General features: G+C 40.6%; 1 protein-coding gene across 2 annotated transcripts in view; it reads right to left on the reverse strand.

The window, feature by feature from the left end:
• Positions 1 to 9613: 9613 nt before the first annotated feature.
• Trmt11 (tRNA methyltransferase 11 homolog) overlaps positions 9614 to 18414 on the reverse strand; it is a 50416-nt gene continuing 41615 nt past the window's right edge. For both annotated transcript variants that reach the window (XM_038340285.1, XM_038340286.1), the window contains one exon: positions 9614 to 9844. In XM_038340285.1, coding sequence (XP_038196213.1) covers positions 9713 to 9844 — 132 coding nt within the window. In that variant the 3' untranslated portion in view covers positions 9614 to 9712. The remainder of the gene's footprint in view (positions 9845 to 18414) is intronic.

The following is an 18414-nucleotide window of genomic DNA, read 5'->3' on the forward strand; positions in this document are numbered from 1 at the left end:
GACACTCTGGGGGAGGTGGCTGAACATTTAAGCTACAGGACCTACTAACCAGAGGAAATTAGGTTACTGGGCATACCCTTGAAAGAGATATTGGAACTCTGCCACTTTCTCTTCCTGATTCTGGACCCCTGTGAAATGAACAGGTTCCCTTGGCCATGTATTTCCTGCCATGCTGTACTCCCATGCCCTAGCTCTGGAATAATTTGATCCCTTCTAAACTCTAAACGTATCTTCTAATGCTTTTTAACTCAAATGATTCCATAGCCCAGAGGGCTTCATCAACCTTCAGTGTTGGGGTCCAAACTTGATGGGTTCAAACATTCCAGGGTAGGAACACATGAATTAGAAATGTAAGGCAGAAAAAACAGAGATAAAAAGGAAATAGACAGGGACACAAGATAGAGTTGGGAGGGCAGCCTAGTAAATACCGAATCCACCATGTTTACTTCTCATGAGCTTTAAATACCTGAATCCAAAAGGTGGGGAAAGGCAAGACTTCTTTACCATAATACAAACAAGGAACAAACAAAGTGATTACCATCTTAATACCCAAAATACCAAGTAACCACACCCTACATCAAGATGTTAGTAGCCACCAGTCAAACCTCTTGTCAATAACCTTGAAGGAGCAAGAATAGGCCTGAACTCTCTGACCTTTAGTTAAGGTGGAGTGGATCCACTTCTGTGGGCTCTGACACTTCAAGCTAGTACTCTTCCCTTCCTGCTCCTACCTTTTCTTCTACCTCCTCCTTGTCTTTCTTCTCTTCTTCTTCATGTGTGGTGCTGGGGATGAATATGCATGATCTACTACAATTGAGCTATACTCCTAACCTCAACATTCCAACCTCTATTCTTATCTTCTGTCTTCTTCCTAAACCACTTCATCCAGAGTGGTGATCAGTAGAGTCTTCGGAGGCACTTTATTTTAATTTTTATAATTTTTAAATTTCATTTCTCCAAGGATATTGCATATTTCATCTGGGTTAGGGTTAAGGTTAGTGTTGGGTTAGCATTTGAACCCAAGTGTGGATCTCCATGAAGCACTGACCAACCACCAACAGACCAGCTTTAGAAAAGCTGAGTGGGGCGATGGTGGTGCACATTTTTAATTCCAGCACTCAGGATACAGAGACAAGTATATTTCTGAGTTTGAGGCCAGCCCAGTCTACAGACTGAGTTCCAGGACAGCCAGGACTGCACAGAGAAACCCTGTATTGGGAGGGGGTAAAAAAGGAAAAAAGAAGAAAAAAACCAAAAGCTTAAGCCAGTTGTGTGGGAAGCTGGGGCAGGGGATCATAAATTGAAGGGCAACCTGGGCAAATCAAGGTCACACTGAGGTACAAAGTGAGATCCTGTCTCTAAAAGAAGAAAAGGAGAACAACAAACCATACTACTAGGAGTAATACACACAATTGATATAGGGAAAGAAAGGTCCCATTAACGATAGAGCAACTGGAATGCTGATTTTCTTGCTTCAATAGGAACAATGAAGCATGCCAGAGGAAGAAATAGAAATAATTGTCACTCATTCCTTTGGGGCCAGGGTTTGGAGGGAATCATCTCAGTTTGAGACTTAAACTATAAGGCACACATCAGTTGGAACAACAAGGGTCCTGACAAAAGACAAAACACATTATTCAGAGCTGACTTTGAACCTTGAACGGGCTGAACCTTGGTGAGAAGGTATGGGAAAGGACTGTGCCAGGGGAAACAGAACAAACAAACTCACAAAGCTCAAAAATTCCAGATGCTTGTGCACCGCAGAGAACACGAGAAGTTGATCAAATGCCTTGACTATCTGCCCATGGTTGAGTGGCTTTTGCAATAAAACATATAGCATTGTCATACCAAATGGTCCAGAAGGCCAAACACATGAAATTAATTAGTTTCAAGAGCCAAGGTGGGTATGACTGATCTGCCTGGAACAACACCACTGTAATCTGAGAAGGTGTCAGTAGCAATGACACAGACCAATGGCTCTAAGGAGGAAGCGAAGTATAGAAGTGATCTATCTTCCAGGAGCAGAGGGAAGCATTCCCCATGCAGCATGGTGTTACTCACCACAAGGCAACCAGAACTTCCAAGTCTGGTACCAAGTAGTAACTGCTGCACCAGAAACACTAAATCTACTTTGTGTCCTGTCTGTAACTGTGGGTGTGTTGCCATTTCTAACCCAGGGAGGAGTCCTGGTAATAGGAAGGACACATCTGGGTGCTGATGGCCAAATCGACAGATTAATTCTAGTAAGTCTCTTCAGGGAATGGGTCTCTATAGAATGACCTGGAGAGTTCTATTAGCAACCATGTTTGTTCCTACTGTTGGAAGGCACATGGGTATCACTAATCTGACAGGGTAGCTTTCTGAATGGCAGATCAAGCCGTACTGCACAGCAACATCTAAACACTAAGTCGGAGCACAACTAACATCACTGAGGAGGGCACTGATCAGGGTAGTGAAGAAAATCTTGAGTTCTGCCTACAAAGACCCTTCTCTTTCCTCTCCAGGGTTCCCCATTTGTGTGCATGTGGTATATACACACACACATACACATATTCTCATATATATATTTCCCACAAGGAAATGTTAGTTCCACCCCTAATACCTTCCTTAACTAAACCCAGGTCAGGTTAAGGTATGAGAAATGAGGAGACACAGAGTCCAGGCTTCCCCACCAGTATGTAAGGCTTTATCCCTACTCTGTTTTAAATAAAGACAGCTGTTTCTAGCTCAAAAAGGAAAAAGGAAAGGAGGGAAGAAAGGTGGAAAGGGAAGGGAGGAGATTTCAATCACTTCATTCTGCCAAAGGCAAAAGCATCTGATGATATCCATTATAGCACTGTGAACCCTTTTGTTTGTAGGGATTCATTTTAATCGGCAGCTTTTACTCCATTATAGAGGGGAAAGTCCACCAAAGTCTCACCTGGTTATAACAGAAAGAGCAGGGTTTTCCAGGGGATTGGGGCCATAATAACTTAATGAGTCAGTTTCCCATTCTGTATTCTCCTACCCTCACGGGCACTGTATACTCTTTGAGAACAGTAGTAGACTGTGAGATCTCTAACCCGGGACAATCAGCTCACTGAGGTGCCTACTAACAATGAATGTCTCACCTATTTCTTCTCCCAAGAGTTTGTTTCAAAGCCCTGAGGAGTTCAAAGCTCCCTGGTGGCAAGAATCCATTGGGAAGAAAAACAGTATTTATTTACATCTCTGGCATATTTTTAGGAGGATGGTAAGAAAAACAGCCAGAAGGGGCTGCGCCATACAGAGTCCAGTTGTTGCCATGTTTCCTTAAAAAGCCACATGCATTCTCCTACCTTAGTTACTAAGGAAGATGGCCGGAGTCTTCACAATTTACCTAGTTTCTGCCTGCTAGAGCATAATCTTTTCCTTTTCTATGCTCACTGTGTGTGTTACTGATATGCAGGTGAACCTTCAGCCCACTCAAGTTATAGCTTAGTCTTGTATCAGTGGAGGAGCTAACCAGACTGAAGCATGTTTAATAAAAGCTCAAAGAGAAATTGGGGTTCAAACTGAAGATCAGAAAAGCAAAACAACCAGTCACTGGCTCTTTCCTCTACTTCAGTCTGAAATAGCAAACCTGCCTCCAGGAATCTCAGAGCTGTCTCCTCCCATTTTATAATCCTCTCTAGTTCTGGGATTAAGGGTGTGCACAACTACTGCCTGGTTTCTATGGCAAACTAGTGTGGCTACCAGGACTAAAGGTGTGTGTCGTTGCGGCTACTGGGATTAAAGGTGTATATGATTGTTGCCTGGTCTGTAAGGCTGCTCAGTGTGGCTGTTTTAGCTTTTCTGGTCTTCTGGCAAGTTTTATTCATTAAATATAAATGAAATGTCAATATACCAGACCACTGAGGAAACTGCAAAGCTCACATCCCACCAACCCTAATCCTAGAAAATGAGCTGCAAAAAGAAATGGGGACCACTTAGGTCTTGGGGCTCTGAGCTTACTTCTGGATATTTGACTCACTCCTTGTCTTAGGGTTTCTTTGGCTATGAAGAGACATGATAACCATGACAATTCTTATAGAGGAAAACATTTAATTGGAGCTGGCCTACAGGATCATAGGTTAAGTGCATTATCATCATGGTGAGAAACATGGTGGTTTCACAGGTAGACATGATGCTGAAGAAGGAGCCAAGAACACACTTCCCCCAACAAGGCCATACCTCCTACCAATGCCACTCCTTGGTGGCCAAACATTCCAACCTATGAGCCTACCTGAGCTATTACTATTGAAACTGCCACATTCCTCATCAGCAGACAATAAAGACTGCTCTGTGACCTGGGTGGCCCTAGAGGTTTATTAGCAACTCCTGTGGACTTCCTTAAAATCCTGTTATTTCGTCAAAAAGCTCATCCTTTCTTAGTGAGCAACATCTCTGCCAGAATCCTACCCTCATCACCCAACTGTGAGAACTGTAAAGGATCCAAGACTTTGCTTTTTATAATCCAGTAAGTTAACGGCCAGTTTCATGAGTGCTGGCAGAAGATATGAGCCTTCTGAATAATGTACAAGGAATTTTATAATGTATATGCAGCAAGCATGACAATCAGTATAAGATTAAGGTAGTGGGGTCAATAGGTCCAAAGAGGTAATTGTACACACAGTGAGTTTGATTTAAAAAAAAAAAATATGTGAACTTAGTTCTTTAAAAAAAATCAAAGGTATTTACAGCTTTTACTCTGGAGAGAAGACACTATTTTCCAAGACTGTGTGCATACTTGCTTGACCTTTGTTCTGTGACTTGTAGGAAGAGCTTGAAGAAAACCTTCTTTTCCAGATTCCCAGCTCATTACAGTTCAGGTACCTACCTTACTTAGATAGACACAGAGAATGCAAGAGTTCTATGTAGAATTGCTCCTCCACAAGTGTATGTTCCAGAAAAATGCAAATAACAAAACCAACACTGGCCTCCCAACCCCCCCAACACACACACACACACACACACACACACACACACACACACACTTGCTATTTGTACTAAATGCACTCCAATGTGTGGTGAACTGAATGACTGTTGTTTCATTTGTGAGACCAGATTTCACTATGAGCCCAAGCTGGCTTCAAATCCATGATCCTCCTGTCTCAGCCTCAAGAATACTAATTTTTCAGGTATGTGAAGCTATGTGGGTTCCAGTTCATGAGTTATACACAAACATTAAAGGGCTCACAGATTTTAGCTTTCACTTAGTCCAATTCTGACCATTTTGACCCATTTAAATATTTCACAACTTGAATGCCCATCAAAAGCACAATTTCAATATCATAAGTAACATTGACATTTCCAGCTTTCTTCCCCAACCTCTTTCTTCTTTTAACTTGCTTAACTTCATACACAGGCCCAGCTAACCTTCATGGCTAACACTTAATGTGTTAGTCACAACTGTTCTCTTGATAAACCCTTAAAAAAGGTTGAGGAGGTTTGATTAAAGGGGAGATTCTGAAATTAGAGGTTAAAATGTCAAAGTGAACCCCTTTCAAGCAATCCAGCTCAACATGACGACAACATAATTGGCTTGGTAAGAATGTTCAAAGTCTACAAGCCTACTAAGCACATCCCAGTACCCCAAGAACCTGGGGTATGGGTTACCTAAAGGAGGATGGCGGTCCTTAACATACTTATAAGCTCCACTTTGTCCCATGACTCAAGGTTCTTAAGAGACGTCCCTAACAACTTAACTCCATTCTCCTAAGGGCCTGCCTACAATGGCTTAGGAAGGAAGGGGTAAGAGCCAAATTCCAGGTTGGCCTCAATTATGTATAAATGTCAATGTGCTTTTCCCACACAAGGAAACATATGCACGTCCCGAGGCAGGCCTCTTTTAAGGGAACAGTCAGGTTCTTTCTAAGTTGGTTCACCCCAAAGGACAGACAGGAATGTGCTGTTACTCTGATTCTATGGCTAGATAGAATCACAGATATGTTTACCATTCCGTTCTAATTCTTTACACTCTAGACTGTATGTGTGCAAACCACTTTGTTTTAGAGAAGACCTCAATGTTTTAGCAAAGTACAAACAGCATCCGCCTAGAGTTATCGTGTCTGTGTGTATGTTCTGGATTAAGGCACTTTTTTGTTTGGATTATAAACCACATTACTTGATAAATATCTGAGAAAAATGGGAGTGGGTGAGTTGGAAAAGAACGCGATCTTCACTTATTTTTTGAATACAATCCTAAGGGGAGAAATGCTTCTTGCAAGTGTTTAGTTTTCTAAGTATCTTTGTAATGGAGCAAAACCATATTCTTGCAAAAAGAAAGGCCAAGGCTTTCATTTTGGTGTAATTTATTCTCTTTTGGTCAGAAAGGTCAGCAGTAAGGTCAACAGTTTCCTTGGAAACACCCACCTCCACTCCACTCTAACACTGCGCTGAATTTTACTATGCTCTGCTTTATCTAGAAAGGTTTTGGGTTTTTAACTGTAAGAAGTGCCAGAAGTTTGGAGGGAAGACTTAGTGGATAAAGGACTTACCAAGAAAGTATAATTACCCGAGTTCAAATGCGCAGGACCCATAAAAAGCAAGGATTAGTAGTGGTTTGTAATCCTGGTTCTCCTAAGGAGAGATGGGAAGGAACAGGAGACTCCTGGTAAGCAGCCAGCCAAGCCAGCTTGGCAAATACATGCAGGGCCAAACAAAGAGGAGACGGTCTCAAGCAAAGCAGAAGATAAGGACCAACACCCAAGGTTGTCTTCTGAACTCTCCACATACTCACACATAACACACACTGTACATATCATACACACACACATATCACACACAACCCTATATGCATATATAATACAACAGAAGAATGAGTAATGTTAGGGTTATGCACTTTTTCAAGAGAAATACAATAAAATGACACAGAAAGACAAGTTCTCAAATAGTCATCTCTAATTTTAAATAAATAAACAAACATTATAATTTATTCCATATCTCTTTCGATAAAAAGTACTTGATATTTCCAGCATAACATGTTAGAAGTTCACCTAACATCAAAGGCATCTTATTCCAAAGATAGAGTTGCTTATATTGGCATCTAGGTAATACACTGTTAACATGTAATTTCCGGATGCTAAAAGAAAGCCTACCTCCTGCTTTTAATGTATACTGAGTATAGAAAATAGTACCTTAAAAAATATTTCTGTCTTAAAGCTCAAATCTTCAATCCAATCAAATAACATACCCAGTACAACAGTCAGTGGCATTAACACATTCTACTTTTCTGCATCAAATTCAACATAGTTTTTAGTTGGAATCTCCATTTTTTCTTTCACACACAGGGGATCTCAGGACTTGAGGGGGTTTTCTCAAAAGGGAAGTAGTGACAACCTTGAGTTACCTCCCCGAGCTTAGAGTCTCAAACTGTTTACTGCTCAGTCCATGTATTTGAAGAGTTAGTCATGAGGAATTTGGTTGGAAATTGGCTCAAAACAGGTTCCTGCTGGGCAGGAAGAGGTCGAGAAAATTTTACCAGATTTTCAACTTAAAAAAAAATCTTCTAGCCACTTTGGCTAAACAAACCCAAGACCACCTACTCCACTACTTCCCCGCAGCTATCACAGGAAAAAGAAATTACTCAACAAAATGGACAGGAAGGAGGTGCTTCTGATGAGGCACTACTGAGGTAACCATCTGGATTTTATGGCTATTTAATATATGCCAGAAACAAAATTACATACTTTGTCATATTATAAACATTAAGTAGGCCAGTCCACAGACCACCTACAGTTCTCTTGCAGAATATACTACAAATGCAAACTATAGGTCTTTGTGAACATTGGCATCTCGCTAGGAGATATTCCTGCTGGTAAACGCATGAGGAAAAGGTCACCTACAAAACTCACGCAGAAAATAAACTCACGTAGAAAATAAAGGCTTTGTTTTTAGAGTAAGAAAGCTTGAGGGCCAACAAGATGGCTCAGTGGGTAAAAGCACTTTGGGCTCAATCCCAACAACCTAAATTTAATCTCCAGAAATCATGGAGTCCTGGAGTGGTCCTCTTACCTTTGCGCGCGCACACACACATACACTAATCAATAATGATAATAATAGTAATAAATAAAATAAAATTTTACAAAAGAGAGAGCACTTAAGACCTACATCCTAAAATCAAAATTGGAGGTAATCAAGTTTCTCCAGCACTTAAGAGCTTCAACTTTAAAGCAATATAAACGTTTAAACTTTGAGTGACACTTCAGGAGTAGGAAGCTGAACTTACTAATAAATATGAAAATAAACCTTGTGGTTGGAAGAATTGATGTTCAGAAGAACTTCAATTAATAGTAATAACATGATTTGATTTAATTATTATGAATCAATTTTTAAGGACAAAGAGACTAAAATTAATATTGTGAATTTCTAGACCTTATTTGGATTAAGCCTTGAGACAATTCACAAAAAGAGGTTAAACTCGAAATCTCATATTGCAATTGAGTCAGCTATAAAGTTTCATACCCATCCCCCACATAACCTCAAAAACTTAAAAACAAGACGGCGTATAACAGAAATACTGCCAATAAATCATCCTTAAATACTTTTAGATTTTCCCCGGAGTACCACAGATAACATCCAGAAACCCAAACAAACCAATCAGGAAAGGTTTGAGACGCGCTGAAATCCAGGGCTGCACTATAAGACAAGTAGGAGGCAGCGGAACGCCGACCTCCACCCATAGCCTTAGTCTTCAGCAGCTCCTAAGTCATGTAAGTTAATACTGAGTTCATAAAACTCAGCAGTCACAGTCAGAGAATAATAATAATAATAACACAAATAAAAATAGGCTCTGGTTAGAGAGAAAGTATCCATTTACTGCCGCCCTGCTGAGGTACATTTGACCACCAAAAGCAGAAAGCTATTAGCATCTAGAATTAATGGGTACAGTGGTTTTCAAGGAAGATATTTCCAGGATGGACACAATGTAGACTCAGCAAAGTTTCCCTTCAAGAAAAACAGAGCTTCTGTTTCAAAGAGTACTGATTAGGCCTAATACCATTAGGGGTCCATCGGGGCCTTGAGCTGTTGTTGCTCTCGCTTTTAACCATCAGTTAGTTTCTAAACCAAAATTTGGGGGTAGTTAGTTAACTTGACCAACAGTCAAGTTTCAGGAATACGAGAGCACACCCACAGTGCAGGTATGGTGCAGACACACAGGCCCTTGGAGGTGTGAGGCTGGAATCTCCACAGTTCTCAGGCCTTCGCCTCCCTCCCAGTAGCATGGCCCCTGTTGTTCCAACCTGTATGGACTGATGGTTAAACACTCATTTTCCACAAAGCTCTCTATGAGATGAGAAGAGCAATACTGAGTACCACACAATTTTTAGGAATTCTCAGTAAAGTTTATTGATGGCAATGAAAAACAGTTACAACTAAAAACCAAGGCAAGCAAATTTACAAAATGAAAATATTCTAAAGTACTATTAATTGCTTACTATATATCTGGCAAATATGGCTAAATAGTTAACAATATTTTCTCTGTAAAAATATAAACACTGACTCCATCTATATGTATCCGTCCCTGAACTTAACCAGGTTCAAAAGACACATCAAAATAGTCTCTAAAGCAAAGATCATTTTGAAATTTTTCAATTTTGTTTTTTTTTTTTTCAATTTTGATTTATAGCAGTTATTTATATAAAAAAATTTAAACAGCACAAGTCGTTTCTATAAAACGCTTATTCTTTCTTGATTGTCAACGTCATGATTTTCACTCTTGGCTGGATTTTTCTTCCTTGGCAATTCTTTTTGTCACACCACTAAAATATTTCTCACGAAAGGAATTATGACCTTGGTATGGCAGAAAATGGTCACTCAGCAAGTGTGAATACTGGTCCCGGTCCTGGCAGGAGAGAAACACAAAGATAAAGACATGTCAGTTGCGCCTTCAGTTGCCCTTTAACCGAGGCAGTCACCCACTCCAAGGTGCATTTGCTTGGCTTCACTGCGTGCACAGCTGTCCCACATCTGCATCACACTTGGGAATTCAAGGCAGCGTCACTTCAGCCTCACTGGATACTCAGAACACTGAATGAAGGAGACACTTTCATTGAACGCTGAATGAAGGAGACACTTTCATTGCTCAGGGCAGAGAGAAAATTCCAAAGAACATGGTCAGACTACAATTGCTTGTCATTCCTGGTTTAACACACACTGAAATCACTGGGGCTATGGAAAATATCAAAGAAGCTTCTACTCAAGGACAAAGGGGTGTACCAAGGAACCGCGGCAGTACTGCGGTGTCATAAGATCACGCAAGGCTGCCCACTACATCCACATCCATGAGTGCAACGAAGGATTCCAACACTGGAGATGCAGACACAGGGTGAAGAGGGACTCCATAGTGCAAACATCATAGCCAAACAAGGACTGCTACTCAGACAGATAGTCACTGGGCACTGGAAAAGTCAATCTGGGTCAGAATGACCCAGGATTCCAGTTTAGGTGAGAGACAACTGCTGGAAACTGAAACATTAGCTTCTCAATTTCACAAATGACTTCAAGTTCTGAAGCAAACCTAAAAATAGTGTCCTATGCATTTCTTTACATGCATATTCAATTACACATGGACTTTTGGGGGTTTAGTCTAAATTTACACATCACTTTGTTGAATGGCATCTTGCTTTGTTCTCTGGCACAAGAATCGGAACACCAGCATCACGTTCCTCCCAGCTCTGCCTTTCTGTCCGCTATTGTCCTTACGGCTCCTATAGTCACGTATGACCTCTGAAAGTAGACCATGTAACTCCAAGGAATACCCTTCCCAGCGAGGAGGACTAGGAAACCAGAAACGCGGAATGCCAGAAGCACACCTCTCTGGCCCAGGCTTCTAATATGACCTCATTAAGAAGGGAGAACAAAAGCCACACATGGTGGAAAGCAGGTTTTCCTTTACAGACCAAAGAGAAAGTGAGGCAGATATATTATCAAATATATTATCACTGAACTAAGGAGACCAATAAGACAAGCTGGTGATCCAGGACAGAGAAAGTGACCAAAATGATATAGGCACAGGTGAAAATGTCACACCAGTATTTTGATCAATATAGGATCATAAGAAAAACAAAACCTAAAAGACTGCATTTTCCTCAGTGCCATAGACACAAGACAGCAAAGACATATGAAAGCTGGTCTAGGATCATTAACCATATAAATGCAAGGGCTCAGGGGACAGGGGACAGTCTCATTCTCTTCATATCCCAGGAAGCAGAGAAATCTGTGTTGGGTAAGTGCATGAGTCTTGGCTCAAATGTCCTCTTTTAAGATCAACTATCCCCCAACTGTGAAACAGACGTTACAGGAACTCCTGGAGCCCCAAAACTCCAAATCCCCTGAGCAGGCAAGGATCTGGGAGCAGTTAAGACTTGCTTTGAGGTAATCCAGACGGTTCTGGGAATGTGGCTAAAATTTCCACCTATGTGGACACACCCTAACTGACAAATGTTCTTCATGGGCCATCCATCATCACATCCACAGAAATGCCACATAAAATGACATCACCACAACTCGAAACAAATAGCAGAACCAATTTTTGTTTCCTCTTTCAAAGGCTCCTTGCCCATCTGTCGCTTGCTTCCTTCACCAGGGCTCACACCTGAGATGATGGTCTTCAGCCCCGCAGTTTCCATGGTCTTTCGCTGCTCTTCCTGTCCAGGGACAGCTGTAGGCTCTTTGTTTTGTTGTTGTTGTTGTGTTTTGTTTTTTAAACTCAGTATCTTGAAGGCCAACGAGATGTGTTTCTTTGAAAAAGGAAGTGGATCCTCAAGCAACAGTCTTTGATCTTCCTCATTCACCCAAGCATGTCTGGTGTTTGACTTTTGTTTTTTCTAACAGTTCCAAACCTGTCTACAACTATCAATCACGGTGTCATTTATACATCACAGAACTTCGATCCTGTAAACTTTTCATAAACATGAAATACTGCATGCATATGAAGTAAAAGAGAAAGAAAAGCAGACTGTGGTGATGAAGACGGAAGGACGGCTCTGCCCAGTCCACAGCAGTAGGGCCGTAATGAGGGGACCAGTCACACAGAACGAACAAATAGTACATCTGATTGCACTCTTGCCGGCTGCCCGCTTCTTAGCCAGTGACTAAGTGTCAGCAGGAAAACACAGAAACCAACAACAGCTCTCCACCTCTTCCCATTCAGGCAGTCGGCAAATGTAAACATTAGAAGAAATAGACACATTCCTTCAAAAAAGAACTACTATGGATTTGTTATCAACTGAGTCTTGTCTAAGGTAATTATTTAATTTTCTGCATTCTTTTCATCTACATGTTGGAGAGGGAGGAACGGAGATTGAAAGAGCTTTAACAATCTGCCACAAGCCATACAGCTGGAACGCAGTACCGCCTGACTGCGGCCCGAGTCAGACATCAAAAGCTCATGCTTTCTTCATTATCCTTCTGTCCTCCTTAAAAGCTAGAAGTTACAGGAACACATAGACGACTGAGTCAATTTCCCACATGGCAGATTAGTGGGTCCTTTAAAATGAGGTTTGACATTTAGAGGCCATTCCTCCTGAAAGAGCAACATTATGGTAGCACACACTTCGGATCTCAACTGTAACCGCTGTCCTATCAGTTCCGCTAACTCCAAACATAAGCCATCTCGGGATTCTAACACACTTGCCAGAGGAGCCTCACGAGGCAGTGCTTCACTTTTATGTGTACACTACCCTCTGCTGGCTGATGCGGACAGTCCCTCTTCATGGGATTTCCTGATGTGGACTGAAACCCGTTTCCAGCTGAAAAGACTGTACACCTGACCATCAGGAATACGCTGGTTCATTTGCTGTTTTCAAGTCTTGACTGTTCAGAACACCTACAACCATACAACCCTTATATGCCCAGGGTGGCCTTATTACTTAGGCAGCATTATCATATTACACATCATCTAATCCACAAGAATGATGCAGAAATAAGAAAACACACATGCACCTCAGAGAGTCTAAGCTGGCACGACTCATCTGCGTGCAAACTAGCAAGTCATTCTGTAGAATAAAAAGGAAAAGTTCACTTCAAGTTAATCATGTAGGTTGTACAGTTTTCAGTTTGGAGGCAGAGTGCACCTATTTACAGCGCAGACTGTCCTTGAAATCTCCATCTTCCTGTCTTTGTCTCCAGAATAATCTCTGGATTATAACCATGCATCTTACACCTACATAATTCTACTGAAAATTCTGTACAATTTAACTCCATATGAGAAGGCAGCATTAAAGGGAATTTAAAGGACATTAAAAGGAAAGTATTCAGTCACTTATAATTTTGTATATGAATTTAAGGGAGAATAAATTATCAAGAGAAGAAACAACTACATGGCCTGTAGTAACCCTCGAAATTGTCATTTTCAGTAGAACTAAAGACTGGATTATACAAAGAATATATTTTAATAACGCATCTCAAAAACTATGGCACACTGTTTAGGCTGAAAAGGAACTACAGATTCTTCATCGAGAAGCCCATTCAGGTAAAACTATTTAACAATTTCCACCTCCCTCAGAAGTTGGCCATTCTCTTGTGTCAACTCCTCCTTAAATAAGGGAAGGGGTTACATTTTCTAGTTCAGCTGCTTTTTGGTTTATTGTACATGGAAAGTAAAGCATAAAGAATTAAAATGATGTCCCAGTGACTTTTAAAAAGTAATGGTAAATTTTGGTTTATTATTATTTAAACAGGAAACTTCTAGCTAGCTCTAATTACCTGCTCTTATTCTTCCTTAAAATGGTTTAAATACTGTTCAGTATGATTGCTTTATTTTAGATGAGGCAGCCCAAACACTCACTAAACAGTTACTATTAATTCTATAAACACTTGCATCTGGTGAGGAAAAGAATCGAGTTCTGTGAGTTCACAGATCCTGATGGGAGACAGACATAAAATGCCGCACCTCCAGACACACATGGACGCCGTGGTATTAAACAGTGGGATGAAACAGCACCCGTGGGAACAAGAAGAGGAGAAAAGGAAGGACAGGATTGGCTTCTCTAAGGAAAAGGCACTTAACTGGGAGCTGCGGAAGAAAAATAAACCCCATCACACACAGGAGGAAACACTCAGCATACAAGATTCAATGAAAAGAGACTGAAAACAGAAAAGCGAGCCCGTTTTGGAAGCTGAAAGGAGACTGAAGGTTAAGGCTTATTGTACAAGAGATGAAGTGGCACTGACTGCACCTAGAGACGATGCCAGGAGCACAACAGGGTGGTCCAGAACCTGTAATTTTATTCTAAATTTCTCAAAGTCATCAATACAATTTAAAAACTATACTTTTGTTATCATTCTCTTTCTAGAAAATATTCTGGCCACTGTCCAGGAAATGAAGTGGAGGGAGAATGTGCAGAAAGAAGTAAAGGAATTGGGAGACTTACAATACATGAGGGCAGTGACACCTTACCCTGTATGGTCCTTAGAAAAAAGAAGCGGGGGAGGGGGGTGAATATAAATATACACAGAAAAATCAGCTACTCAGTCATCACAATAGATTTCTCAGAAGTCTTCCTTAACTCCATTGCCTCCACACCAACTATCCAGTCACCAATCACACCATGTCCACCTACTTCTTCACACTAACTATCCAGTCACCAATCACACCATGTCCACCTACTTCTACACCAACTATCCAGTCACCAATCACACCATGTCCACCTACTCCTTCACACCAACTATCCAGTCACCAATCACACCATGTCCGCTTACTTCTACACCAATTATCCAGTCACCAATCACACCATGTCCGCCTACTTCTACACCAACTATCCAGTCACCAATCACACCACGTCCGCCTACTTCTTCACACCAACTATCCAGTCATCAATCACACCATGTCTGCCTTCTCCATACTAACTATCCAGTCACCAATCACACCATGTCCGCCTTCTTCTCCAATCAACTATCCAGTCACCAATCACACCATGTCCGCCTTCTTCTCCAATCAACTATCCAGTCACCAATCACACCATGTCCGCCTTCTTCTCCAATCAACTATCCAGTCACCAATCACACCATGTCTGCCTTCTCTTACTTCACTCAGACCCTCTGCAGTCACGCTCTCCCTCTTCCGGCTCATCACTCATCTTTGCAGAGTGATGTCTGGAGCCTCTTCAGAGAATCACAACGTATCACCCCACAACTCAGACTTACCTATGAACTGAAGTTAGGGCACCCTTCACGAAGCATACACTTCTGCCACGCTACCAACCAATATCCTTCGCAGGCTTGCCACCACAGATAGGATAAACCTGAACCTGGTATGTAAGGCTCTGCACATGGGCATCTCTGGTTCTTCAGGTCGTCTCCTGCTGTTTCTCCCTAAATGCCCCACACTCCATTGAAGGTGAAGTATAAGGAGTTCTTGCATATCCCACATCCCTTCTCATAGCTCTCCAGCTTACTTAAAATGACAGCTACCTATCAAGTGGTTACCTCTTGCCTCAAACACCATCTCCTCAGACGAACGCTTTCTTCCATGCAGCACCTTTCACACACCACTATAAACCCCAAAACCTTAAGTTGAAACCATTTTGGTGACTTTCTCCTAATCAACAGGTTCGCTAAGACTAAGCCTGGTCTACTTAACCTCAATACTTGATAAATATGGTCCCACGATGAAGGCTGATGTGAAATAAAATGGCTTCCCTCTGTGAGTGTATACTCAAGTTAAGTAAAGAAAATATACAAAAAATAGGAAAGGTTAATGAACATAAAATATATTCAGTGACCCAACTTCCTCTTTTCTCATGACACCTACTTCAGAATTCACCTGTGCTCAAATACTGATATTATGTCTATTCTCTCAGCAAACAGTCACCAGGTACAAATGTCAACTTCCTCCTGACACTGGACACCTATCTTCTGTGGCTCCTGCTGACTTAACTCTAAACCTCTTCTCTCTCACCACTGAGAACCCACACTGAGCAAAGACAGCATTTTGCTTCACAGTGCAGCTCACTGCTGAGCTAACTTTATAGACTCTCCAAATCATCAGTTAGACAGCAAAGGGCAACAATTAACTTATACACTGCTTGTTCTCTAGGCTTTGGGGAGTTCCCTATCCGGAGGATAAGCTTGCAGGATGCTAAAGTCATTTAACAGAACACCAAACAGTTTCTATTGTAATTGTAGGTCAGCTTTCAGTTGTCTCTTAGTAAGTGATAGCTCCTGATAGTGAGAAAATGATTTCTTCTACTAGTATTAAATCACTGCCATTACCAAAGCAACCGGAATTTACACATGGCAAATACTTGAATACAAACGACTTATAAAACTTATTCCATGATAAAGGAAAACCAGCAGTGCCATCACCATAGTAAATGCCACCTAACTAGGAGTGTTCATCTCCTGTTGTCAGCAGAGACTACGGCTGGCGAGAAAGAGTTAAGCACTGATCACATTCTTGAAGAAGTGTGAGGAAGGAGGCAGAGAGATGGAAGAGAAAAGCAGCAGGTTGGCTTGCTTTCTCGTAATCAGCAAACAGTGGAATGAAATGTGAATGACAGTACTGAATATAATGGACCTCGGTTCAGCTTCAGGGTAATTACCCATGTCCGGCTTTTGTTTAAAAATCCTGCTCTCCTTATCAAAGCTTTCCACTGTTCTACATCTGGTACTGGACAGTAGCCATAGAAACCACTTGTGCTAACGTTATACAACTATAAACAGCACTAGGCCATTTCCAAACCAAGGACAAGCAGGTCAAAAGTCTGGTATCTAATACCATTAAATCTGTAGTGTTATTCTTAATGGGAACATAGAAAAGGTGAAATCTTTATCCCTAAGTTATATATTCACATTTATTCAGTTCCTTATAAAAGTAATTTCAAGATATTAAGCTGTCTAAAGTCTATGATATTATATTAAAATTTTATCTAGAGTCTCAAAATGACTGATCATTAATAAATGAACTTTGGGCACTGAACACTCAGCACATAATTTCATCCTAAGTGTAACATAAAACCTGTGGACATTCATGCTTAGCATGAAGACACAAAAGTGTGAGTGCTTTCCACATGTATGTATTAAAGTTTATGTTATTATAGATGCAAATCTGAATGTCAAATATTAAAATAGCCAACATGCAAGATCAAGTTCAACATCAATTAAATATTGCATTTTATATTCAATTAGAACTAACAAGAATCTTTATCTTCTTAAAGAACAAAGGATAAATAACACACAAAAGCATCTACCTGCATAAATAAATGCTTTCAACTTTAGTTTTGAAACAATATTGATCCTGAGTGACTTTTTAATATTTCCACAATCAATTAAAAGAAAAACTAATAAAGACGTATCTGTGTGTAAATAAAGATCAAAAACAGGTAAAACTGTTTTGCTTATGGGCAAATTCAAAGGCAAGCAAGACATTGGCTCCTGTATAGGTCAGAACATGGTTTTACCAGAAGGAAGGACATGTTTACAACAACACATTTTTCTAAATGGTCACAAATAGGGGTATATTTGGAGGACTGCACTGCTCTGTAACCTTGATCTCATAGAGACTATATAGATATGCACTTCCTAAGTATTCATTGAACTGTACATTTATCTGCTGGGAAAATGCACATAAAATCTCAGCCCTAAATTCTAGGAGTCATAGGGTGGAAAGAGGGTGCAAATCCACATCTGAACTGGAAAACACCTAGAAAGCCAACTTTAAGCTGAATATCCATGAGAATAAAGAAAAAAGCTACAAAGCAGAAATTCTGTCAGTCATACAAGAGTTACCAAGGAAGCGCACAGGACTCTATACCGAGTCCCATTTCCTTCAACAACACATGCACTAGGTACGTGAATCGTAAGTCAGCCACACTTATGATTCTACTACATTGTATTTTTTAATCTATTTTACTACCGCTGCTCTAGAAATTGCAGAATCCATGTCTGCTCTGACTTTAGAGAGCTGCTTGCCTCTACACAGTAAGATTCATATCTACTAATATGTTGCAAGAGCCATACATCTGATTACTCTTGCTGGAGTTGGTGACTCACTTTCTCATGGTTTGTCAGTTTGCTTAGCAAAATCATTTAATTGAAGAAGAATGAAAGAAAAAATGGCGACCCACTAAGATTTAAACCCAAGAAAAGGTAAGATTAATAACAAAAAAAAATTGTCTTGGAACTGAATTCAGACAGCATGACACAAAGCATCACTACACCCATGTTGTCTTCTCAAGACTCCAAGTGCTTCATGCCAAAACAAAATGTACAGAAATATTCTGATTTCCTATGCAAAATATTTAAAAGTTTATCTTTTACTCTCTCATGTCATATTATGACAGTAATGAATATTGGACAATTAGGCCTAAGCTGAGTTTATAATCAATTATTATGTTCTTATATAATGTAATTCTACTCAATTTTATTGAACAATGAGTGAATTGGCATCTACAAGTAAGCCAAAAAAACATA

This window comes from Arvicola amphibius, chromosome 8 (assembly GCF_903992535.2).
Source record: "Arvicola amphibius chromosome 8, mArvAmp1.2, whole genome shotgun sequence".
Classification (NCBI taxonomy): domain Eukaryota; kingdom Metazoa; phylum Chordata; class Mammalia; order Rodentia; family Cricetidae; genus Arvicola; species Arvicola amphibius.